The sequence below is a fragment of the Grammomys surdaster genome, unplaced genomic scaffold (assembly GCF_004785775.1).
Source record: "Grammomys surdaster isolate TR1022 unplaced genomic scaffold, NIH_TR_1.0 126113, whole genome shotgun sequence".
Taxonomy (NCBI): domain Eukaryota; kingdom Metazoa; phylum Chordata; class Mammalia; order Rodentia; family Muridae; genus Grammomys; species Grammomys surdaster.
The window spans coordinates 1,397,532-1,424,522 of record NW_021620921.1 but is presented as its reverse complement, the minus strand read 5'-3'; the positions used below and the strand labels follow the sequence as shown (position 1 = coordinate 1,424,522).

Below are 26,991 nucleotides of genomic sequence, written 5' to 3'. Positions count from 1 at the left end.
AGGTACTAAGCCAAGCCTTGAACCAGTCCTGGTTGGGTTCCTGGTCACGCTGGCATTTGCGGTTTTCCAGGCCCTCTCTAACCTTTTTCATAGAATCTTTAACAGTGCCTGGATGGTCAGTATAAAAGCAGCACTCTTATTTAAGGGTGGCACACAACCTCCCCCCCTTTCCTTTTTCTTTCCTTCCACTGTCTTTAATTTTTTTCACCCTTTTCAACAGCCACTGCTATGGACAGACACTTTGTTGAGATCATTATCAAGTTCCAATATGAAAAGGCAGTAATGTCCTTTTCAGGCCCAAATGTCCTGTAAAAAATCTGAGTGCATCTCTAACTCTATGCCATCTTTTTTCATCAGTGGTTCCTTCTTGAGGAAAACAGGGACATAACTCTTTAATAAAATCAAAAAATGACAACAAACGCTGACTTTTCCCCTTTCCTCCTCACATCTTTAAAGCCTTCTCATCTGTTCCACATAGAGCTCCTGCTGACTAATTTCTTGCCCCATTTTCATCACTATGACTTACTGGTCTCGACTCAGCAGGTTCCTACGGTGATCACCTTTTTTTTACTTTTGAATTTTCAGTTGACCCTTCTTCCAGTAATGTCCGTCATGAGGTCTCTCATTCTTACTGTCTCTCGTTGGACGCCAGGTGACCCAGCCTGTGCGTCAGTCAGCAGGGTCTGCAAGTGAGAGAGTGGGGATGGAGGGGAAAGAGACACAAAGAATGGAGACAAGACAGGGTGTCTGATCAAGTCTCGTTTATTGAAAAGCATTTATGGGTATAGAAGCACAAGCAGGGGAGGGCAGCAGGAGACACTTTACTACAAGTGCCTTGCAATTGAGGGCACTAAACAGCAAATCCAGGATACATCTGAGAAAAACAAGATGTTATCAGTACGTGCTCAGCAGTTGTGGGCTGCCTGCAAAAATATCATGCTAGGAAAAACAAGTCTCTTGTCAGGGTACAAAAAATCAACCTGTAAATATATGTCCCAAGATGGCTGCAAAGATGATAGCTGCTTTCACCTAGGAGTTGGCTCCCAACACAGAGCTGAGAGTTCTATATCTTCATCTGAAGGCTGCTAGTGGAAGCCTGGATTCTAGGAAGCTAGAATAAGGATCTTAAAGCCCAAGTCCTCAGTGACATACCTACTCCAACAAGGCCACACCTCCAAATAGAGCCACTCCCTGGGCTAAGCTTATACAAACCATCACAGCCAGGAATGGCTCAAAATGCCAGAAGTGTGGACTGGAAAGCCATGTATTGTACCATGATTTTTAATAATAGCACTGTGTTCTATCATGTGAACATACCATGGCTTATTTAACCAGCCTGTGTTATATGGCATGGTGAGAATTTCTTCTGTACTCCTCTAAGTACTCAGGATAAGAGTCCCGAAGAGTCAGAGATGAAAGTGTTCTTGGGCTGTGAAGGCTTTGACAAAAGTCACCCCCACCCCAACCCCCAACCCAGCTAGCAACATCATTTGATATTGGTAATATATGTCCCACTAGAAAAACTATATAGTTTTCCACTAGAATAGAAAAAGAAAAGAATCCTGGCAGCTCGGGACTGAGTCACAAGTGAAGAGGAACATCTGCATTACTGCATTGCTGTGCTGTCTGGAAACTGCTCCAGCACACCCATTCTGAGGAGAAGGGGTGCCAGGGCTTCCTGGAACAAGGGATTATGACCTGGATTATAGGAAACAAATTAGCATTTCTGTGAACAGGAAAGGAAACTCTAGTAGTTAGGTTCTTTAAGACCAGAATGTTCTGGTACTTCAATGAAAAAGCTTATTTTTCTATATGACAAATACAGAAAAACCAAAAGGCTGGGACACCAAGAGCTTTGAATTGCTAATCTGTAGGCAATAGAGACCTTCCCAGGTTTTAGGTTTTAGGAGAGTTAATATGGCTGTGATGTGTTGGACAGATCTAAGATCTGTGGGTCCCACCTGAGGCTGAGGCAGTAGAATAGGGAAGTGTCATGGACAAATGTGAGAAACCAGAAGGAAGAGGTATGTTTTGAAAGCAAGAGGGAGAAATCAGTTGCTAGATAGACGGACTCTGTATATGTTAGAGTGAACACTATCCACTTTAAATTTTTTCAATAGATTAATTTATTCCTAGTGACTTTTTAGTCCACTGTTAATTCCAGTGAATTAGGCTGAGAAAAAGACCACTACTACAATCTTAAGCCAAGTTTGAAGCAAGCTTTAATTTAATACTGGGAGGGTGGATCTCTGACCAGGTCCATCTCTGGGTTCCCAGAAAATGGCCACAAGTCATGTTTTTGCGGGGGCTTATAAAGGCAAAACCAACAACTTGCCACATTTCCCAGGTCCAATCTGGAGCAAGCATCCATCCTGACATAGTCCTCTGTGTACCTCCAGCCCACATGTGATCAGGCACATCTAGTGTATCTGGGTCACACAGCACAAACAGGAACTTACTCTTTACTGCAAACAGAACTGAACCTGTAAGGGCTCTTCTTCCTGTTTTGGTCTCATGCCACATGTACATTCTCAAGGAGCAAGTCCTCTTTTTTTTTTTTTTCAAGATATATATTGCTTATTCAAACAAAGCAAGGGAAACAAAGGACTTCTTTCTTAAATTCTATTTAACATAGCTTTAATACAGGTACAGGTCCGTCTGGCAACCAAATGAACGTTAACTGAGTGGAAACTCAGGCAATGCTCTGTAGTGGCCTGGATGTCCCAGTGCTGCTTCTGTCTTCAGACTTTGTCGGATTTACTAAGATTTTATCTTCAAACAGGAATTATGTCACATGTAACTGATCCCACTCTGTGGATAATGAGGTAAATTATGCAATTTGGGGTTTGCTTTTCCCTAAGGGGACAGCAAGTCAATGCTTATCAGCTGTCCTCAGAAGAGACCATTTTGATTAATATCAGATTCACCTGACTCAGTCAATTAAACCCATTAAACCCTGAAGGAAGGATATTCTCAAGGAGCAAGGATGCTCAGGAAGTTTGTGAATTTGAATGTTTGGAGTTGCAGTTTTCAAGTCTACCCTTTCCTTTTCTCTCCTTGTCACTTTGCATTTTGTGGGTTGCCTTATTTGTTTTCAGGTAAACCTTTCAAGAATCCTAATTTTTTTCCTTGGGTCAGGGTTTAAAGATGACCTCTTTGGTCCCCAGTGGCTTAGTGCTATAATTGTGTCAAAGAGAAGATTCCCAGAGAAGGCACTACAGTGATTTGAGAAATGACATCATCCATTCTATCTTAATGTGGACTTGCTCCCACTCTGGTTAAAGCTCTTCCTCACCCAGGACAGCAGCATCTTCATGATAACCTTAAATGATCTGTGTTGCCTTTTCATTCTGTCCATTGAGTACCAGACTGTAGGGAAGGAACCAGTGTGTGACTGAGTACAAAAGGCCTGAAAAGTATATGCTGTTTACATAGAGAGCTCAAGGGCTTATCATTGTCTAAGTAGATCATTGTCTAAGTAGATGCTCATAGAAATGGTTAGCCTTCTTTAAAAAGCATACCAAAAAGGAAGGTTACAAACAGTTATCCATTTCAGCTTATGGACAATTAACTCTGACTTTATATCTTAGCAGTTTTATTTTAGTAAAAAGTTCATTGGAAATAGAGCCATAAAAGGCCATCTTTGGCTTTTGATTCACCATGGTAGAAAGACATTTAGATAAAAGGTATTAGCAATGATTTAGTGAAACAAGGTGCAGGTTGAGGGTCCCTTATCCAGAATACCAGGAACCAGAGTCCTTCCAGTTTCAGTTTGAGAGTTCCCCAGTGTTTGCATAGACTTCACCAACTGAGTGTCTCTAATCTGAAATCTAAGTGGTGCAGAATCCAGTAGAACACAATCAGTGTTAGGTGGACGCTCGGAAAGTTTGTGAATTTGAATGTTTGGAGTTGCAGTTTTCAGGTGTTTGTGCTTAGCCCTGCATTTGGGGAGGCAGTCTAAGCATGGGTTAGAACCGTTGTGTAGGCTAAGTTGGAACCTTGATGGGAAAACTACCTGATTGATGTGACTGGTTGGGAAGTTTCCTCACCAAGTCCAGTGAATGCCCTGGGAAACCCATGAGGCAGGGCCTGTGTGCAGAGCTGGGCTAGTTCTCTGACCACTGCCTGGTACTCTTACTTGGTCTGCAGCTGCACCTGGCCTGTCAGTGCTTGGGCGTGTCAGCCAGCCAACAGCCACATTAAAGCTGCAGCAGGAGCCGCAGTCAATTTTCACATTCAATTTCTTCAGCTCTTACCCCAGAATCCTCTTGGAGCAGCCCCACACCAGGCTTAGGCTGATGTGTGAGCAGGGCTTGCTGCTCTTCAGAAAGGAGTAGGCTGTGTAAGAGTCCAGTGACCTGGTGCTGTCCAGATGGCAGTGTGTTGGGTGGCAGGACTTCGGTTTTCTAGCTTTTGGCCAGCAGTTCACTTAGTAGTTCACTAAACTGTGTGTTCTTTCTTTAGTTTCCGTGTTTCTGGTTCCATAATGCTTAAGTGCTCCTGTGTTTTGGCCACTAGAATGCAGTAGCCAAAGCTCGTATCATCCCTGCTTTCATAGAGTTTGAAGGGAAAAATGGACAATAAAATAGTTCCCTCGGGGATTACATGCTTGCAACCTGAAGTAAGGGCTGCAAAGAAAAGGCAAAGGCCACCATTTCTACAGCCACAGAGTAAAGGAGCCAAGACCAGTGGGGCTGGTCATAGAATTTGCTGATGGACATGAAGCTTGAGCTAAGAGCAGAAGAATGGCGTTCCTAACATCATCATGGCAGGAAGACTGAGTAGCCAGTCTCATGTTGTGGAGACTGAAGGGTGGAGCCAGGGCTGCTCCTAGGCTGTATATAAAGGGTGGAAGGAGAAGCTTCTGAGAGGAATGCTAAAGTTATGCCTCACACAACCAAGTGAACAAGTGTCATTCACAGGGTTAGTACTAATCTCTGGACACGGAGACTACAGATCTCCCTGGTTTGGAACTACAGGGATAAGAAGTCACGTAGGCTTCTTGACCATATTAGTCCATGGTCTGAAATTTGTGGTGCAGATTTAAGCAGGGATTAAAATACCTGTCTCTGGAAATTGCACTTCTCTGAGACTCACACAGGCAGTGTAACAGTCTCTGAGATCTCATGGAGACCCTTGCTAATGAGTTCAAGAAAACAAAACAAAAGCATAAAACAATCAAATCACTGCTCTATTCATTGCCTTTACCCAGAGCAAAACCAATCCTTAGTGTATTTGCATTCATGTGTGTGTCTGTGTTAAACTGTCCTTTGGGAAAGGAGTCTTACCTTAAAATGTGACAGTAGTGGGTTTGAAATGACAGACTTTAAAAACTCTTTTCTTGTCCTAGATTTCATGTTGAATTTGTTCTCTCGGCACCTTCTCCAGAATGGAACGGCAAACGGGGACAGGTGTCACGAGCTCTTCTCTCCGAATTTTTGCAAAGAAGTTTAGAAAACTCTAGGGTCTTCTTTTGCATCTGTGGACCAACACCATTTACAGATGAGGGGATAAGGTGAGTGGCGGTTGGGGGCTAGAACCCTGCAATGGAAGGTCACAGAGCACTTGACCAGCCTTTGGCTCTTTCTGCCATGCTGTCTGTCACACACCAAAATCTGTGGTTGCTATGAAAGTAGTGCAGCTGCTAGTCTCCATACAAGGGACAGAGGTTGGAGCCGGGTTGTGCTTAGCGCTGGATGCAGCAGTCGATGTCGTCCTCTGCCTGTGGCTGTCAAGAACAGTTACAAGGTCAGTGCCGCAGTCTTATGGAAGGTTGGACTCTCAATCTCATCTTCACCACCTTCAATGTAAATCACTACAAGCAAGCCATTTTCCTGTTAGTGTCACACTCTGCCTTTAGTCTCTGCAGCTGTATAGGAGTTGGTAAATAAAACTGTGATCCCAAGTCAGGCAGCAAGTCAAAGGAAGATGCTAGATTATACTACATAAGCAAGCAAGACCCATGTTCAGACCACACAATGAAAACCACCTTATATGATACCTTAAAATATTTGGTTAAATGTAGCATGTACTGGATTTCTAGATTAGAAACTCCTTAAGTTTGGTTTTTATAAACCTAACATTTTCTAGATAATTTAAGTTTAATTTTATTGTAAAATTTATTTACAAAAACCCTGACTCCAAGTTTTAAAGCAGGATTCTCTTTTATTGGAAATCAAGGCCAAGTGTTGCACCGCTTTACACCGCTGGCTCGTGTGTCTCTGAGCATCCTTAGGCCGCAGTGATGCTGTCAGGCAGTGGAAACTTCAGATCTTCAGCATGGAAAGACTGGCTACAGGGGCATCTGCACACCCTCCTAGCAGAACTCCGTTCTTCCCCCATGACTGGTGGTCTGCTGGAGCTGAGGCCATGTCTTCATTTTCATTCATTTGCTTCTGCACATCTTAGCCACTCAGATGCAGACTGGAACCACTCGATCTGCTCATTAAATTGTAGGATGTCATGACTGTAGGATTTTCACATGCTGTTAAGCAACTGTAGTCTCTACAGTTCCTCAATTTTGCCTCAAAACTAATCTTCCAATACTGAGCTTGCTTGGCTACGAAGCTCAGCAGGGCTCTTAACCATTCCCCATGGCTTCCTGAAATTACCTCCTCTGAACAAGCTGATGGAGCAGCCTGTCAGGGTGACTTGACCCAGATCAGTATTTGTACTTCATAGCATCTTCCTTGTGGCTTTAGTTCAGACTCATTTCCTTGATGTCTTGTTGTCACCATCTTGATGGAATGTGTCTGTCTTTCTGTCTGAGCCAGGTCTCAGTATATATCCCTGGCTGACTTGAGACTTCGAGATCGGCCTGCTTCTACCTCCTGGGTGGTGTGGTTCAGGCATCATGCCCAGCTAATGTGCCTTTCATACCAAAAGTGATAAGAGGCTCTTATTTTATCATAGTTTTGTTCTGTAAAAGGCCTTTGTCATCCTCATTCCTAAGACCTCTAGAGTTAATCTCATGTCTGCTGCATGGTGCACAAAAGTCAGTTCTCCATCACTTCCACTGCCACATCTGGATCAGGAATACTCTAAGACATTGCCCTGGCACTGTGCATTTTCACAGTTGCTGTCATCACTTCCTGGCAGCACAGCATAGGTATACAGCAGTTATGTTGTTTGATGTGTTGTAACTAGTCTAGAGGTAACTTAAAGTGTCTTGGGAGATGTTTATACAAAGGACACACACACATTTTATGAGAATCATGAGGGTCTGCAGACTTTGGTGTCCATGGGTAGGCCTAGATCCAAGCCCTCTCAGAACCAGCTAGATACCTAGCTGTATTCCAAGCATACCTTCCTCGTTTCATGAGTCCATTTGTATAATAAAGGTTTAGAAGCCTATACTTTAAAAACAAACAACTGATAGTGATACTTTGATCTACTCACAACTTTGTACTGTGGATAAGCAGACTCAACTTTAGAGGCTCACACTGTCCTGTGATGAGACAAATGTGACTGGAATATAACTTGGAGCACCATAGATAGTCAGGTACTGTCACCTGGGGTATGTTTTGAGGAGACCAGAACCATGTGATCATAAAGGACCTATGCAGTTATGAATGTAGACTGCCATGGTTCCAGAGCTTTTTGTGATGTGCACACCTGTAACCTCAGTATTCTGGAGGCAGAGGCAGGATGATGGGGAGTTCCAGGACAGCCTGAGCTATATATATATACACACAGAAGAGCTAGGGATGTAACTCAGTGTCAGAATGTCTACCTCTTATGTATATGACCCTGGGTTTATTCAAAGCAACACACACAATCCCAACAGAACTAGTAGGAGAAGGGCAGGGAGAACGAGGTGTGTTAAAGGTATTCAAATGGTAGACTGCGGTTACAGTGAAGCCCTTCTCTGGAGGAGACAGTATACATGTCTACAAAAGTAGAATAGGCCCCAGAGTGAGAGGCTTGCCTGCTGTGTCCTAACGCTGTGCCACATGGGCCCTTACTGTGACCGTTTCTGCTCTGGTCAGACAGTGCTGAATGGTCATCTTCAGCAGCCACCTCTGTGGTCTCACTCTCTGTATGATTTTCCAGGCAGAAGTGTATTTTAGCAGTGTGGTTTCCTGTCCCTCGCTTGGAAAACTGGTGAATGAAAGTGGGAAAATAAAGCATTTATTCTGCCTTTTTCTATATGAGCTAGTTGCTGGATAGCCACATGACCACAGAGCAGGCTTTCTTTAGTGAAGCCTTCAGTTGATCAATGAAGAATGATGGAAGTAGAATCTTAGATTTCACAGGTCACCAGTGGTTGCTAGCATCTAATAAGAGAGGCAGCTGTACATTGTCATACAGTAGTAACACTCTGAATGCAGCAGACAGAGAATTAAATCTATATGTAATAAAGCCCTAGACTCCATACATTTAATTAAGTATGAGGAATAGAGGTCACAGGGCCATGCTGTTGAAGAATGTCATAGGAGTGCAGCAGAGAGGACTGTGGAATAGTCCACAGTAAAAATATTATGGTTTTTAGCACATAAACTACAGAACATGGCAGAGGTGAGAGCAAAAAGGAAAGAAGGATCTTAGAGGTCAAATATATCCAAGAGCATGTCTGCCATTTACAAGGAGTGAATTATAATTGGATCTTAACTCAAGTCATTTAAAATTAGTGGCATTTGTAAAACCATTTAAAAAATTGAATACTGGTTAAATCGCTGATACTGTTTAGTAATTAAGTTTCTGGTGTGCTCATTGTGTTCTTTAAAAACAAACATGACTTGAGAAAATGAAGAGGGTATGTTGGCAAGCTTTGATCGCATGACTTTATTTGTAAACACTTTCCCTAAAAGTCATACATGTTTTGTTTTTCAGGTTGCTGCATGATCTTAACTTTTCTGATGATGAGATTCACGGTTTTACAGCATAAGAAAAAGCTGCCATTGTCTTTTATTGAACTAGTTTATATTTGTGATTGCCTAGGATTTTTTAAAAGAATTTTTGTATGTGTAGAAGGTTAATCAGAATCCAGGCTTTCTCAAGTGAAGTCATGTGTCTCAGTGCAAGTAACTTCTTGGTTTAGTTTTGTACCATGACTTATTTTACTGCGGACGCCTGACCTGGACGGTCAATCATGGCAGCAGGTACATACAAGAGCCTTTGTTTTGAACTGCAAGTTTTCTGACCACTGAAATAGTATCACTGCTCTGCAGTCAACACTTGTATTTTATGACATAATAAACAAAGCAATCATTTTGGTTACTTTTTATGCTGCAAGATATCTTCTGAGCAATACAGATTAAATTTTACACTGCACTGTTCACTCAGGAATTGATGCTGTATGTCCTTATTAGTCTTAAAACATGGAATGCTGTAACTGCTGGTGGTCCAGTTTTGTGGGTGTCTATGGTGTTGATATAGATTGAATAAAACTGTACTTCCATACTTTTTACTCCATGTGGTAGACATGTTGCTGAAGATAACAAATACAGTGGTTGTCTTAAAAGGAATTTTATTTATGTGCTAATTACATTTTGAATCTCACTTTATAACTTTGGTTGAATTGAAATTAGCTATGTATGACAGGCTGGCCTAAAACTCCTGGTTCTGCTTCCTGGTGCTGGGATTACTGGTGTGTGCTACCATACCTGAGCTTAGAGGAAATTTTAAAGACAACAGTAGTTCAGTTACTAATCCCCAGAGGGTGGAAGAAGAGAACTGACTCTGCAAGATAGTCTCAGTGTGCACACTGTTGGCAGTGCACAAATACACAAACACAGACACTAAAGAAATTTAATCTCTTAAAATTTTTAAGATACCAATGAAAAATATTAGACATTCTTCACACTTGTAGTTTGGGACTAGGTGTGTTTAAAGAGCTTTACAAGAACACTAACAACTCTCATCCCAGACCAAAGGTATTAGCAAAGATTGAAGTTTGGCATCCAGTGGCCTGAGATAATTAATCCTTCTGCAGACCTTTCCACACCAGCTGGAAAAGAAGAACACTCTGTCCTGAAGGTTTCTTTCCAGACTGGCTGCTTCCCCAGCAGCTGGCAGATCAGTGGGAAGCTCTGGCGCAGGCAGCCTTCAAATCCCTTTAAACCTAGAATTCTGCAGAGCTATCAAGAGCTTTTCTGAAGGGGATGTTAATTGCATAGGTTGCTGGAGCACTCACCAGATTACTCTATCCTGATCCATCCAGCAGCAGTGTTTCACAGACAGAGTGGAGAGGAGTCCCTGGTTTTTCATGAATAGTTTTGTAACTAGCTACCATGTCTGAATGAATGGCCTGGCCCAACTAACAATGGTGCAGCATTAGCACATCCCAAAGGGCCAGTAGCTTCTGAAGCCTCTGCTGGCAAATGGCTGGTTGAACACCCAGTATTCCTGTGTCTCCTTTTTCTGAGGTAGGAATCCAGCGCCCAGCTGTAGCCCTGCTGCTCATAGGGATTTCAGCTACATGCTCCCCCACCATCTTTTTCCGCTGGGAGGAGGTGTGTCTTTTTAATTATTTTCAGTAGTCCATTGGTAATATGTTGATTAACTTACATGAATCGCTTTATTTTTCATGTTTTTAAGCTTTTTTCTTTCTCCTCCAATCCTGTTCCAGTTACTTCCAGCAAACAGTTTCCCTCTGTTCTTATATCTCTTCTTTGCCCCTCCCCTGTATTTGAGAGCGAAAGACAACCCAGCAGCACCTTTGGACAATCTCTATGCACATATTAGTTTATATCTTGGATCCCAAGTTGCAATCTAATTTGAGAATCAGATTTTGATAACTAGTATAGATTTTTGCCTGCTGTTGATTGGATAATTTGTTCTTTAGGTGCTTTTTTAAAAAAAATTATATTCTATATGTTCACTGTTGTGTTTTATAAACATACAAGGGAGAAGGAATATGTTTGGTGGATGTATAGTCAGATGTGGGGGAAGTGTTTATTCATAAAGCCAAATGGTGGAAACAACCCAAATATTCATCTGTGGATGTATTGATAAAAAGATAACGTATGTATAATGAAGCATATTTAGCCGTAAAAAGGAATGAAATATTAGATGAGCCCTAAAACATGCTGAGTACAGGGTGAAAAAAACAAACAGCTTTTACAACTTGCCTCTTTTATGATTCTTTATATGAAACTCTAGGAAGGCCTATTTGTAGAGATGGAAGGGAATTATACCTGTTATAGAGTACAAGAGAGGAAGATGAAAGGTAGCAGGTTGTTTTGGTTTTGATGCAAGTTTTCTAACGTTGACATATTTGTGATATGTGCTCAAATCTAAGTAGACAAATTGTATAGTAAGGGGCTATATCTCAAAAAGGAATGTTTTTAATAGACTAAACTAAAAAGAAAATATGAATAAACAAAACTTAAGCTTTCTTAAAGAGAAAATGAAGAAAGTCCATTAAGATCTAAAGATCAAAGAAGTAAACACTGAAGACAATAAAGAGTGTCTGCCAGAGAGTGTCAATCATCAAATCATCATTTAAAGACAATAAATACTAAAAACAATATACTGCAAGAAAAAACTTCCTTAAATTCCCAACCAAAACACTGAAGTGAATGTTGAAGGAGCAACTCCATGGTAACTTCAGTAGAATGAGAAACCTGGAAAGGCTTTACTCAGCGAGGGAAAAGAAACTAACCTAAAGCTCATGACTTGAGGCAAAAGAAACAGGCTCATCATCACCAGCTTTTCAGTGGCTGGAGCTCTGTGGAAGAGCACTCACCTAGCATGAACAAGGCATTGCTTGGGTTCCATCCCCAGCACCGCACACTCACAAGAGAAGACAGCATCAGAAAACAGTTTTTGAAAAAAGGAAATGTACCCTTCAGAACCACAGGAAAACACTTTTCTCTGGAAAAGCTGAAGCGAGAGAAACATGAATTAATAATCCTGTTTCCAGAAGCCTCCCTGTATCTATAGCTACAAATGGACAGGATTAGATACAGGTTGTGGGTGCATTAACCCTGTGGGACTGAGACTAGACAGGGGTTAAAGAGGAGACGACTCCAGGCATGGGAGGGTAAGCTAACAAACATGAGAGCATGGAGTTAGGATGTAGCTCTGTTGGTTGAATGCCATCCTAGCAGAGATGGGGCCTGGGTTCTATCCTCAGCACCATAGAAACTGTACGCATGGGGACACACACCTGTTGTCTCAGCACGTAAGAGACATTCTTTACTCCACAGAGAGCTCAAGGCCTGTCTGGGCTAGACATCTCATTCAGTCAAATAAGGAAGGAATAATGCTTTTAAAAAGAAACTGTCGGCTATCCCTGTGGTAGTTGTTTTGTGATTTTAAGCATGTGGAATGAAGTAAATTGGGTTTTTAAAATATCTTTTAGTCTCTGCCTCTATTTCCCTTAATACCTTTGTATTGAAGTACTTTAAACCTAATTCTGCCCATCAAATTATTGTTCAACTTTTGAGAGTTTTTATTAAAAATCTGAGAAGACTGTAATCAAGGGTCCACAGTATTGCTTCACTCAAACTTTATGTATGTGGCACACGTGTGCATGCTCATGCGAGCATGGAGCTAAGAGGATAACTTGCGGGAATCTGTCTCACCTTTCAACATGTGGGGCTGGGGTTTGAACTCAGGCTTGGTGGCAAGTGCCTTTACCCATTGGGATATCTCCTAGCCTGACACTGGCTCTTGGGGACAATCTCTTTTTCACCTAAGGATTGTTAACTCCCAAAACAAGAATATATGGACCAAGGGGAGGTTATCAGAGCAAAGAGCATCTGTATACAGGGGTCCCTAAGAGAGGCTCTGTAGGGCAGGATCAGAGCACCCTGGCTTCCAGTGTACATGCCTTCAGTTTTAACCAGTGTCAGAGGCCTGAGAGAAAATGTTCAAAAATAATCTAAGCACTTTTTGAACTAAGTGGGACATGCCTATAATTCCAGCTCTGGGAGGCCAATGAGTGGAAGGCCACCTTGGAATGCATAGTGAGTTTCAGGCCAGCCTGGGCTGCACGGACCTTGCCTAAGGTGCTGCCACTGCTGCTGCTGCTCACAGTGGTGATAGTGATGATTCTGCGCAGAACTAAATGAATCAAAAGCATTACAGTTTGTTTTAATGTCAACTTACTACAAATTAGAATCTGCTGAGTTGGCCCCTCACTGGAAGACCTGTCCTGATTGCCTCAACTCATGCCCAGTGCCCTCTTGAGTGTGGGTAGCACCTTTCAGCAGTTCAGCTTGTCCCTTGTGTTGAATTGATTTTCCCTGTTGCTACAATGAGCCTTTTTGCTAATGTCAGAACCAGCATGTCAAAACTCCAGATCATTGGCTCTCCAGGAAAGTTCCAGGTTTTCAGTGCCAGACTGAGACTGCTGACACACCCAGCCTTGTGGGCTGAGTGAATGAGAGTGGCCTTCTCTGCAGTGACAGACAGCTGCCATAGGACAACTCCAGTAGAGGACCAGCTTCAAGGACCAAGCAGCTACCAGCCTCTCGGGTATAACTCAGCCGTCACTTTAACTTAATTGACTTAGTAAGGTCTTTATCTTGTGTGTGTATGTGTGTGTGTGTGTATCTCATTGGTTCTGTTCCTTTAAAGAACCTCTGATATACCAAGAAAATTGTGGAAACAGAGTCCAGAGGCATGAGTATGGATCTCCAGGTGTTACTCTGAGAAGACATTAGACCAATTTTCAAATAAAGAACAGGCACAGCAGCAGTTCATTTACTGCATCTGTTCTAAGGACCAGTCTGAGGTAGTTGTTCCTCTTTCAAAACTAAGTAAACTTAAAAATCCTATTTAAGATTTACCCAAACTCTACTATCAGGACAGACTCCTCTATTCCCCAGTTCTTAGGTCCAGCTCTGCTAAATTACTTAGTTCATAAATCACCTGTGTAACGGCCTAACAGGAAAAGTATCAGCTCAGGACGCCCAAGACCCAAGATCTCAGCACAGAGGAGATTTATTTGCCCTAGAGGGACAAGGAGGAAGTGGCCAAATAAGGGAGTAGACCTTGGTGGCTAGCTTTAGGAATGTAATTTAAAGGTTTTTAGAAAATCAGGGAAATGGGAGAGAAGGGCAAAGCCTGCCAGAGCCATGCTTGCCACATCTGAGCTGGCCAGAGTTCTTACATTGGCCCATCGTCTTCTTAAGGCATGTCTTGAGGACTACATGTATGCTGGCCTCTGAGGTGCTCCTCCTGCCCCTCCTCAGAGTCACTGGGATGAGTGAGAACTGGGCACTTACCAAGCACAGGTGAGTCACACACCCTTACCCCTGCTCCCTAATCAGATTACTGACTTTAAACCATGTGTACTCAGTCTCCATGAGACTTGGCCCTAGACAATGCCCAATGCTCTGTAGAGGACTGGACTTCTTTCTTACTCCAGTGTCCCATCTCTGACTTGGGTCACCAATAGAAATGAAGTATTCTTTCTCTGTGGTGTTAGTTTAACCATACAACTGAGAAGCCAGCTGGAGTGTGTGGAGGGAGAAGGGCCACAGGTTAGCAGAGGTGTACCGTAAACAGCTACACTTACAGGAGGTGCCCTGAAAGTCGGCTCTTTGAAGGCAGATCACGTGCTCTACCCTTTTAATCGCAGTCTTGCTTTGAAAATCTGCAGTCACTTGTGGATTTGGTTTAATGCTGTATTATGTTATTCGGGTTCACAAAATTCCACCAAGATTCTGTATGTAAGACGCTGAGGGTCCCTGCCCCCAGTTGGTTCTGATTGGTAAATAAAGTTGCCATTGGCCAATATCTGGGCAGGGAGGCAGAGGAGAGACTTTAGGATTTGTGGGCAAGGGGATCAAGGAAGAAGGAGAATCACCATGCCAGGAAAGGAATAAGATGTAAGTTTGAGAGCTGCAGAGAGAGATATCAATCATATAAGAGCCGGGGAAGAGTGGCTCCAGGGGGCACCCCTATTGGGTCTAGGGTAGCAAAGATGGAATGTAGATTTTAGTAAGAAATAATTCAGGAGTACTGGAGGGGAGGCATTAGCAACATTGGAAGTTTGGGAGTGGCCCAGCAATTGAGCTGTTTAAGGCATATTTAAATATAAGACCATGTGTGTGTGTGTGTGTGTGTGTGTGTGTGTGTGTGTGTGTGTGTGTGTCTTTAGGAATCCAGAACATTGGGGTGACTGCCACCAGTGAAATTAGAGCAGATTAATCAACTACTGCAACAGTCACTCATCCAGGGTTTATCTAGCTCTTAAAGATGGCATTATAAGTCCATACTTGAACTTTCTGGAAGAATACGTGAGAATCTTTGCAGAAACAGTTACTTAGAGAAAAATAGAAGCAAAAACTACAGATGTCCCCATCCCAGAGAGTGGGAGATAAGACTTAAAAACAAGAACTTCTGCAAATTAAACAAAATAATACACAGGTGAAGAAAGAGCATGCAGGCACAGAGGGGCACCATGTTTCACTCCCTTACTTTGTAGCCCAGGCTGCATTCAGCTACTCTATCTTTATGTCCTTGTATCCAGAGGGCTGAGATTACAGGTGTGTACACACTAGGAACATGTATCTTCTCACAGACCAGAGCTTCATAACAAATTCATTTTGATTATCTATGACCTACAGTGAATTTGCTAGCATGGCTCCTGGTAGCTTTGTGGCTTTAATACAGTTTTCTAGCATTCAATTAGACAAATATGGTTTGTCAACATTCAAATCCATAGTTTTGGTCATTAAGCTAGCTGCCTGTGCATGCCTCTATTTCCATTATAGCAGATAGGATACCTACCATAGCTCACACTCATACCCATGTAGTCAGTCATGAACTCAGAAAATCGCAGGCCATAAAGTCTAACCATTGACCTCTTATATGAGCCAAAATGGCAAGCTTTGCACATGCAGATCATTCAGTTTTGTGAATTTGTATCCCATATTTTCCTTACCCTTTAGATAAAGACATTTTAGAGGGGTTCAGCAAGTGGCTAATGACACAAACAGGGCCATAAAAGTGTAGACACTTTCATGTGGTTTAGTGAAATACAGGCAAAGTAGTAGATGTTATAGTTCTCAGCGTGAAGCAAATAAAAACCCTGCAGCTTTGTGTGTGCTTGGCTCTGAAGGGCAATAGACCACGTCAACACTGTACTGCTTGTCCGTTATAACTGGGGACTTGGAGGTGAGCCTGAGAAAGAGCTAGCTAACAATTTTGTCCCCATTACAGAGTTGTGCTGTGATTCTAAATGCTGTCATTGGCTGTGTTAATCCATGGGGATTAGACAGTGAGGGAGTGTGTTCACTGTCCTATCTTTATTGTGTCTTCAGAGGTGGCTTATGTGGACCCCTTTGCAAGTCTGTTTCCTCCCATTTAGAACACGCTATGAAGAGCAGTTCTTTGTGTTTCACAATGGCTGTTTAAATGAGTCTGCAGGAAAAGCCTTCTGAATTTTTCAGTGAATCTCACTCAGGTGCTTGTTATGATAAAGACTCCCCACATTCTGAGCAAGTTAATATTTTATTGTACAAAACCTTCAACAGGCAGTTTGAAGACTAGTCTTGAGAAACAAATCAGAAAATCCCAGCAGAGCATCTAGGCTTGTTTGCTCTGTTACATTTCATGTTTTATTAATATGTACACTTATTTAAAACCTAGGATTTATTATTCCAAGCTTCATGTGAGGTGGGGGCCTCTGCACACAAATCACCAGAAGAAGCTGCAATGGCTTGGGCCAGGCCAGAGGGAACAAAGAATTCCACAGCCAGAGCTCCTAGCACTCATGGGTGTCAGGGGACGCACACTGAAGGGACACTAACCCACTTGAACATGTAGCTCCAGCAGACCTTCCCTTCTTCCCCATTTCCTCTGCCTTGCTAAAAACCCTTAGATTGTATTCTTGAAGCTAGCCACCAAGGTCTGTTCCCTTATTTGGCCACTGATTTCTGGGGGAATGTAACTCAGTGGGTAGAGTGGCTCCCCACCCTGAGCAAACAAAAATGACAGTTTCCTTCAAACAGGAAAGACATTGTCATGTGCACAAGGTCTTCCAGAGATGTGGTGTAGCATTCCTGTGGGAGCAGGGTTCAGACTAAACAGTCCATTCTTACTCCTCTTGTCTGTGGAGTATTTAATAATAACGGCCAGTGTTTATGTAATACTTTTTGATTAGGAAAATTGTTTTCAACAGCCCTTCAGCAGGCAGATGGGCAGGCTCTGGCAAGCAACTATTGAACAGCACAGATAGGCATACAAGTGCTCTACTAACTGGATGACATCTCCAGCCTACCAAGAAGGGTTTTAACGTGGAGATATCTATATCTAAATCTATCTAGATCTAGATCTACATGTGTGTGTGTGTACTGAGATCTTCCTCTTTTAAGAAGCTAATATGCTGCCGGGCAGTGGTGGCACACACCTTTAATCCCAGCCCCTGGGAGGCAGAGGCAGGTGGATTTCTGTAGTATGACCTCCACACAGCTGAGAGGCCATTTTGACCTGTTCTCTCTCCCTCCCCCCCCTCTTATTTTTAATCATTATTATTTTTTAATTTTTTTTAACAATCCAGTCCTAATCCCCCTCCTGGTCCATACTCCGACAATTCCTCATCCCATTCCTCCACTCCCCCTCACCCCCACCCCAGTCTCCAAGAGAATGTCCCCACCCCACTCCCACTCCACCAGACCTCCCCACTCCCTGGGGCCTCAAGTCTCTTAGGTCTGCCAGACCAGGCGGTCCTCTGCTATATATGTGTCAGAGACCTCATATCAGCTGGTGTTTGCTGTCTGGTTGGTGGCTCAGTGTCTGAGAGATCCCAGGGGTCCAGGTTAGTTGAGACTGCTGGTCTTCCTATAGGGTCGCCCTTCTTCTCAGTTTCTTCCATCTTTTCCCTAATTCAACCACAGGGGTCCCTGGTTTCTGTCCGTTGGTTATGTATAAGTATCTGCATCTGGCTCTTTCAGCTGCTTGTTGGGTCTCTCAGAGGTCTGCCATGTTAGGCACCTGTCTGTAAGCACAGCATGACATCAGTAACAGTGTCAGGCCCTGGAGCCTCCCCTTGAGCTGGACCCCAATTTGGGCTGGTCACTGATCCTCCTTTACGAAGCTAACATCAAAAAAAAAAAATCAAAAAATGAGCTATAGAACTAAGTAGAGAATTCACAACAGAGGAATCTCGAATGGCAGAGAAGGACAAAGCCCTGAGTCATCAGGAAAATGCAACTCAAAATGACCCTGAGATTCCACCTCACACGAATCAGAATGGCTAAGATTAAAAACTCAGGTGACAGCATGTGTTGTTGAGAATGTGGAGAAAGAGGAACACTCTTCCATTGCTAGTGGGATTGCAATCTGGTACAGCCACTCTGGAATTCAGTCTGGAAGTTCCTCAGAAAATTGGAAATAGATCTACCTGAAGACCCAGCTATATCACTCTTGGACATATACCCAAAAGATGCTCCACCAGACCACAAGGACACCTGCTCCACTATGTTCATAACAGCCTTATTGATAATAGCCAGAAGCTAGAAACAACTCAGATGTCCCACGACAGAAGAATGGATACAGAAAATGTGGTTCATTTACACACATGGAGTACTACTCAGCTGTTATGAATTTGACCCGTCCTCTTCCCATCTGCACCGATCTCTTTCAAGGTTTAGCTATATTAGTGGTTTTTGAAGACTGGCTCTCTGGCTTTGCCAGTACTTTTCAGTTTTACTCCCTTTCCTTTGCTGTTATTCTCTACTAACTGTGGCTGCTGAATGGACTCCTGCTCTCCTGGAGAAGTGCGGGAGAGACGGGAAGAACGTGTGATATTTTTTAATTAAGATTAAGCTAAGGAAAACAGAGGCTGGCATTTCCTCTGAGAAGGGCTAGACTCAAGCTGTTTTGTTGCTGTTACTGTTTTGATTTTTTTTCCTGTTTTTTTTTTTATCATTTTGGTTTACTTTCTGTGTGTGGGCCTTTTGTCTGTGTGTATTTCAGTGTGCTGAGTCCATATGGTATCTACAGAAGCCAGAAGAGGGTGTCAGATCCCCTGGGATGGGAGTTACAGGTGTTTGTGAGCTGCTATGTGGGTGGTGAGGATCAAACCCAGATCCTCTGGAAGAGCATCCAGTGCTCTTAACCACGGAGCTGTCTCTCCTACCCATCAAGAGAAAGCTTTTCAGTTTTTCTTTTGTGCTGTTTGGAAAGTCCTACAGTCTATGTCCTGTTCTAGGGAAATGTCTTAAGGGAATAGTACTTTTTATTGCACAGCAACTTTCTATACAACATCAGGGGCAAGAGGCAAAGGCTTTTCTGTTTTCTTTAAATGTCCTGACTTACCTTGTGGCTGCTGTATCACGGTGTACCAGATGAAGGAGAAGGGAAGAAGCTGAGTTACTTCTGCAGAAGTCTCTTTTGGAAGGCAGGGGGATTCATTTTGCATCTACCACGCTCCCTAACTGTCTCCTAACAAGCCACTACATGCTGTTGCCACATCTCACACAAGTGAGAGCAGGGTTTCCCTGTCTCCAGTGTCTGCAAGCACAGACAGGGTGGAAGGATTTAAAAGAGTATTTTGTCTTAACCATTACCCACCAATTTGGTCCATTTAGTGACCAGACTGAGCTGATGTCTCTATCCCTGTGTAATGGAACCTCTCTGTTTTAATCAAGGATGTGGTTAAAATACGTGATATACCTGTATGAAAATGTCTTTGTGAAAATCATCCCCACATACAATGCCAAATCTCTTTTAAAAGAAGCCCCTGGGCCAACCAGGCACATAAATAAGTAGAGCAGCAGTTTGGGTGGATGATAATACATATTAAATTATGTACACATAAAGAGAGCTGTAGTGGGTAGAGCAGAACCTGCACTCAGCATGTCTGCCGAGACCCCTGGAGGAGGCACGGAAGCTTGGATTATGAGGCAAATGGAAAACTTTCAGAACATGCTGGAATGGGTAAGGGAAGCTTAGCCAGAGGGGAAAGATACTGGTTGTAGTTCTGTGAAGGCAGTGAGGCCAGGCCCACGCACGAGCCCGAGTTCTCATTTTCGAGAACACTCTGGGGCAGGAGAGGACAGGAGGGAGCACCATGGTGAGTATTCTAATTGGATGTCAGTGGTGCTCTCCAGCCTAGAGATGCACAGCAGCCAGCTGTTAGCTCGTACCTCCATGCAGAATCCCACAGCCCCGCTCAGTCAGGCCTGTTGCAAGCATTAGCACCTGCTCTCTCCCCTGCCTGGCCTCCTGCCCACCTGTGCTCACAAAGCAGTGATTTTGATTTCTCTCCCCATTGAAACCGGTTCCTTAGCTGACCTTTCCTCTTCATCATTTCTAGACAGGAACTCCGACTAGGATAGAGCAGGAGGGTGGAGATGGACCCGGGCTAAGCGAGTCAGAAAAGAACAGGCTCTAGGGCAATGGTTCTCACCCTTCTTAATACTGCAGTCCTTTAATGCAGTTCCTTATGTTGTAATGGCCACCAAACACAAAATGATTCTCATTGCTACTTCATAACTGTACTTTTGTTACTGTTATGAACCTTAACGGTTGAGAACCATAACTCTAAGACACGAAAGCCGTGCCAGTTGGTTAGCTTGATGACCCACCAGATGTTGAGGTACTTCAAAGCAGGAAGCCTACACATTCTACTGAGAGCGTTCTCTTTCAAAGTAGCTTCTAGGCTGTACCCTAGGAAGAGGAAAACCCTGTGTATATGGTGAGACCAGCTCCTCCATCCTATGTGACTGAGGCATTTTGGCTGCAGTGGCAGACAGGTCTGTCTGATAGGTACCTGAGAACTAAATGAACTCTGAGCTGCAAAAGAGGTTATCACCCATCCCCCACCAATCCCCACTGCTGCACCTTACTAGCAATTCACACTCTATGTGCAGGTGAATAGCTTCCGGGCTCAGGTGGGGCTAGCAGTCAGAACTCACAGCAGATCTTTGGACTTGAGAGCTCATGCTTCCCCTACCCACGACTGTGTCTCCTGAGTAACTGAGGGAAGCCACCCCTTATTTTGCCATATGGGAGTGAAGGAGATGCAGGAAGGTCTGCCCCACCTACTAAGGGTCTCTGTCAGGGACAAATGCTCTTTAAATTAAAACTTACTCTCCAAGCTGTTTGATGACTTTGAGAACTCGCCCGGCTTCCTGGTTCCTGGGCTGTGATGTTAGGAAGTGTATTTGGCCTGCTCTGAGGATGTCCTAGCTGTGTTCTCATCTGGAAGGCAGAGGGTGCCTGTGAGATCCGTCTGTCAAGCAAGAGGAGCTTTTAAAGGTAGCAAGGAAACTGTTCTCCAGGCAGGGTGGGGGGAGGTCATTTTAGATTATGAGCACTGAAAAATATTTCTAGTAGGTTTAATATTTGAGATGACCTTTGTCAGAATGAAGGATTTTGATGGTCAGAGCTGCGGGAAAGCTATGGAGCCCAGAGGGGTCTGGTGAATAATTTGGTGCTGTGAATGAAGAAAATATTTCTCTCTGTCTCTGTCTCTCTGTCTCTCTGTGTGTGTGTATATGTCTGTCTGTCTGTCTGTCTCTCTTCCTCTTCCTTTCATCCTCCCTGCTGTACATACAGTCCTCCACTGATTGCATTCTTCTGGATAAATCTAATTCAGATCCCAGCTGTTTCCAAGAGCTCTGAGATAACAAACCAGCCACGTCCCACAGCACAGTTTTGCTTTACGTTTTGTAAACTTAAGCCATCACTTAACTTGGGGTGGGAGGGACAACACATTGAACTAAGAGTATCTATGTTTACTTCTTTCCACTGGTGAACTTTACAGCAAGGACATCAAGAGACTAGAGGTCCAGGTTGGGACACAGCTCACTGGACATGGTGCCTCCGGCACGAAGCGTCCTGAGCTCAACCTCAGTGCGTGGGAGTGACCCTAGCACTTGTGATGTGGAAGAAGGAAGACTGGAATTTAAAGGTCATCTTCAGTGACACAGCCAGCTGCATCCAGAGAATCTGTTTCAGAAAAGAAAGGGTTCAACACCAGATTCAGCCGTGCCTCTACACAAGAGTCCAGAAATGAGATTTTTTCCCCCCTGAAATTGACACTAATAAGCACAGGCACAGATGTACCTCTGCCCTGAGACTTAGTCACATGTCATGGAAGAATGAGATGGCATTTCAGAAGGAAGCAGGGATCTTGCTGCACAGCAGGGTAACAGGGGGCTGGATCCTGTGGTGAGATGCTCACAGCAGGGTTTGGTGAGGGAATAGGGACAGGTGGAGAGTCAGAGATGGCCATTGTCATCATTGTCATCTGCCAAGGTCAGGACTCTTAAAAGTTCAACCTCATTCTGTCTCCCAGACAACTCTTACCACACACACACACACACACACACACACACACACACACACACACAAACACGGGGCAGGGGGAGGTACAAACACACACCCATACATACTCTATCTGTCTGTCTCTCTGTCTCTCTGCCTCTGTCTCTCTCTGTCTCTCTCAAACGGACACATTCACAGTTTTTAATTTCCACATGACCTAAGCCAGACCTCCCCACAGGGCTGGAGCCCGATTTTCCTGTCTAGGATAAGACAGAGCTGAGCCAGTGCAGCTCTATACTTGCTTCCGCTCTGGCCTTCTATTCAGCTATAATTGCTTTACTCAAATTGTCTCTGTGATTTGCAAGAGAATTCGATGATTTGCCGGTGGACTATAATGGTTCTTTCAGAAGATTAAATTGAAATAGTCGTGCTTGGGCATTCATATCTGCCTTTGCAAGTTCTGATTAGTATGGGTAAGTTGTCCCTCCCAAAAGACTTACAGATGAGTTTATCCCATCTGTCTGGTCCTGCTCACCCTCACTATAGCACACCATGGTGCAACAGGCCTTTGTGTGGACATGACATTCCCTGGGGGGAGGGGGTTACATGCATGCTGACCCTTGGGAATAGGTTCTACTGCTGCTATAAACAAAAAACTTTTAAACGCTATCAACAATAAATGATACAAGTCACATAATACACAGAAGTATAAAAACAAAGGTAGAAATGGATAGAAATTTTTCACTCAGAGATGACCATGTTTAAGATGTCAGTGATAATTTCTAACATATTTCCTATATTAGATACTCATATACATTTAATTTTGTGAGGTAATATTACAAGATTTACCCCATGCAGCATTACAACATATAAGATAGTTCTTTTATAATTTATAAAATGTCTATTTCAAGTTTATATTTAAATTTATTTTGGAGTATTTAATGTGAAATAAATTTTTTAACTTTTTATTGGTTGTCAATTTCACATCATGTACCCCACCCAATCCCACTCATCTCCCCAATCCTTCTTACCCTCCCTCTCCTCTTGCAACCTCTGTCTTCCCCCCAAAAAAGAAAAAGAAGATCTGACTGTGGAAGCTGCAGTGCATCACAGTGTGTCCTACAGGATGCTCTTGTGTCTACTCCTCTTTAGTTGCAAATGTTCATTGCAATGAGTCATTGGTCTCTTCTTACATTTAGGAATTATTGTCATAAAAAGATAGATTGGAAGATTAACTTCCTATTTTTAAAGTTGTATTTAGAGGTGAGGAGATATCTCAGTTGGCACTGTCAAGGGCCTGAGTTCAGTCCCCAGAATCCACTTTTAAGAAGCCATTCATAGCCGGGCAGTGGTGGCGCATGCCTTTAATCCCAGCACTTGGGAGGCAGAGGCAGGCGGATTTCTGAGTTTGAGGCCAGCCTAGTCTACAGAGTGAGTTCCAGGACAGCCAGGGCTACACAGAGAAACCCTGTCTCGAAAAACCAAAAAAAAAAAAAAAAAAAAAAAGGAGGAGGAGGAGGAGGAAGAGGAGGAAAAGGAGAAGGAGGAGGAGGAGAAGGAGAAGGAGAAGGAGAAGAAGAGGAGGAGGAGGAGGGGGAGGAGGAGGAGGAGGGGGAGGGGGAGGAGGAGGAAGAGGAGGAGGAGGAGGAAGAAGCCATTCATGATGCTCTTGCAATCCCAGCACTGGAAAATGGAAAAAGACAGGTACCTGAGGCTTGCTCGTCAGCTAGACTAGCCTGGATGGAGTGTTCAAGGCTATAAGACCTGCCTCTCTCTTAAAAAGATAAGTGGACAATACCCAAGGAACAAATGTCCAACGTTCCCCTCTGGTCTCTAATGCAGAGGGGATATTTCACCACCTTTAAATAAACAATAAACCTTTTAACTTATGATTTGGCTTCAGTTGGTTCCTTTTATCAGCAGAGAAACCTATCAGTAAATAAACAATAACAAAAGGAAAAAATTAATAATTGCCCGAACCAATGTCACATAATTCCTCTTTATGTTTTCTTATAGTTAAGGGTGGTTTCTGGTCTGTGAAGCCTTTAGTCTATTTTGAGTTAATGTTTTTACTATAGTGATGATAATAAGGTTGCAGTTTCATTCCCAATGTATGAATATTGAATTCCCCAGCTCTACTTATTGAAGGAACTGCCCTTTCGTTATAGAGTGTTTTTGTGACCCTTGTCAAAGATCAATAGATTATTCATCTGATGTGTTGGTTCATTTCTGATTTCTGGTTTTAGTTTTGGCATCATGAGTGAAGGGGGAAAGGGAGGGAGAGAGAGAGAGAGAGAAAGAGAGAGAGAGAGAGAGAGAGAACAGTATATGTGTAGTAGAATCTGAAGTTAGAGAGCACCTCTATTTATTTTTTTGGTGCTGTGTTTTGAATCCAGAGCTTCCAGTTCCAGCCACTGTCATGTCTATTTTCTATGAAATGTGACATTGGGATTTTGAAAGGGATTGCATGGAATCTGTAGGTCACAATGGATCCTATGAACATTTTAACAAATTCTTCCAGACCATAATCATAGGACATGTTTTATTTGTTCTTCAGTGCTTTTTTTTTTAGTATTTAGTATTTAAGTCTTTTGACTCAGTTGCTAACTTATTCCTAATTATTTTCTTATGTTTAGAGTTCTTGTAAATAAAATTCTTCTTCAGAGAGATGTTCATTCACTTCTGTGGGTCACATGGAGTGATGGGTATTCTTGGCTGTCAACTTGACTAGATCTGAAATCAACTAAAACCTAAGAAGCTAGGACACCCTTGATGATTTTTTTTCTTAATTGGATCATTTGGGTTGGGAAGACCTCCCTAAATCTTAACCACACCTTCTGGGGGCAGGCTATATAAAAAGATGGAGTAGGACATGTTGGTTTTTTACCTGCTTGTTCTCATTCTCACTGGCCAGGTTATCAATCTTTTCACTGAGATATCCCTTCACTGGTATTAGAGACTATTTCTTTGGGATTCTAACATATACTGAAGCCCAGATGAGACATCTAGAATTGTTGAACCACTATTAGATTCTTGGATATTTCACTGGGAGACAGGCATTTTGGGGCTAGCCATACCACAGTCCACAAGCCACTCTAACAAATTCCCAATAGATAGTCATTCTGTACATTCGGTTTCACTAGAGAACCGTGGCTAATATACATTAGTGTCATAGCCTTGTTCCTAAGTGTAGGAGTTTTTTAAAAATCCAATATATATGGCTAGTAGCTAGGTAAGCTTTGAGTTGGGAGTTGAGCCTGAGATTTCCCATTCTGGTATCGTACATACATTCATTATCCTTGTTGCAACAAAGTAACTTCAGAAAAACAGTTTAACAGCTGAAGAATTAGCTTGCTATTCTTGCAGAAGACCTGGGTCCAGTTTCTAGCACCCACTACAGGTGACTTATAACTGCCTGTGACTCCAGCTTCAGGGGAGTCAACACACTCTTCTAGCCTCTGTGGGCACCTGCACTCCTGTGCACAGACCTACACACATAATTAAAATCTCTTAAAAAGCAACTTAAAGGATGGAAGTGTTTGTTTTGGCTTAAAGTTTAAGGAGAAGACCATGGTAGCCTGGCAGGAGCATTAGGCTGCTGGTCACACCGTGCTTGCACTCAGGAAGTAGAGCAATGGACTGACGATAATGCTTTCCATCTCCTTTCTGTATAGTCCCTGTTGAATGTTATTTCCCATGGTTAAGTGGGTCTTCCCTCCTCAACTAACACAATCTAGGACATTCCTCACAGGGATGCATGGAGGCTCCTCTCCTAGATGACTCTAGATCTTGTTGACAGTATTGGCTGTTGGGGGCCATGCAAGAGGAACAGCAAAATATCTTTAGAACTCATAGGATGTGGCCAGGCCCACCAGTTAGCCTAATCACGATGGGTGTACCTTGGAGAGGCACAGCCCTGAGGACTATGTGTCCTGAGGACTACATTGCTGTTTTGGAGTTTTGCTCTGCTTTTCCTCAGTCATCACGGCCCTCCTAATCTATGAGCTGTCTGACAGCTCTGAGGGGGTTTCACCCCTCACCTGGTAGTGTCATTGGCGTTGACAATAATAGGGATTGATCTTTTTCAAGCATTGCTTTGGGAGCAAGTGAATGATTCAACCACCACCCTCAGAAAGAACTCAGAGATGTCGATTGTTAGTAAAGTTAGATTAAGTTTTTTTAATGTCTTTGATATAGAAAAGCTTGAGGAACAATTTAAAGTTCAGAAAGGCACAGTTTTGATAACTGAGGAGGGAGTTTTTGAGGTCAGAGAACAAGAATAATGGCATCCCGACTGGTACAAGCTGGTGTGCCTTTCTTGCTTAAGCTGGGCTGGGGGTCAAGCGACGATTGGTTTAGTGTACCTATTTTTGCCCTCAGCTTCCTGATATGAGTTAATAAAAAAGTTGTTAATGAGTAAATGTGCACCCTGAGGACATAAAGTAAAAATAACGGATTTTTAACATTAAAGTTTAGGTTTGTGATTTTCTTAAGATTGTTTATAACATTACATTTTAAGATAAATAATAAAATAATTGATCTTTTCTAACTGCAAATCGCAGCCTGCCAGTAACAGAAAAGGCTGAGAAAAAAAATACTTTGCTTGCTTACACTTTATTAATCAAGAGCAAGTTACTTAAACATGAATGAATACAGGTTCTTGGGAAAAAATTGGCTTTTTCACTTGTAATATGTAAAATGTTTAATCATGTAAGGGTATTGGGAACATGCTTTATATGTATAATATATACAAATATATATTTGTAATTATTCACTTAAAAATGGAATGTAACCACATTGTAATGTTTATATAGCTTG

General features: G+C 42.9%; 1 protein-coding gene across 2 annotated transcripts in view; it reads left to right on the top strand.

The window, feature by feature from the left end:
* The window catches only part of LOC114611472 (cytochrome b5 reductase 4), a 62,695-nt gene extending 50,272 nt beyond the window's left edge, over positions 1-12,423 (top strand). For both annotated transcript variants that reach the window (XM_028756206.1, XM_028756208.1), the window contains 2 exons: positions 5,351-5,515; positions 8,833-12,423. In XM_028756206.1, the coding sequence (XP_028612039.1) occupies positions 5,351-5,515; positions 8,833-8,887 (220 nt within the window). In that variant the 3' untranslated portion in view covers positions 8,888-12,423. The remainder of the gene's footprint in view (positions 1-5,350; positions 5,516-8,832) is intronic.
* Positions 12,424-26,991: the final 14,568 nt, after the last annotated feature.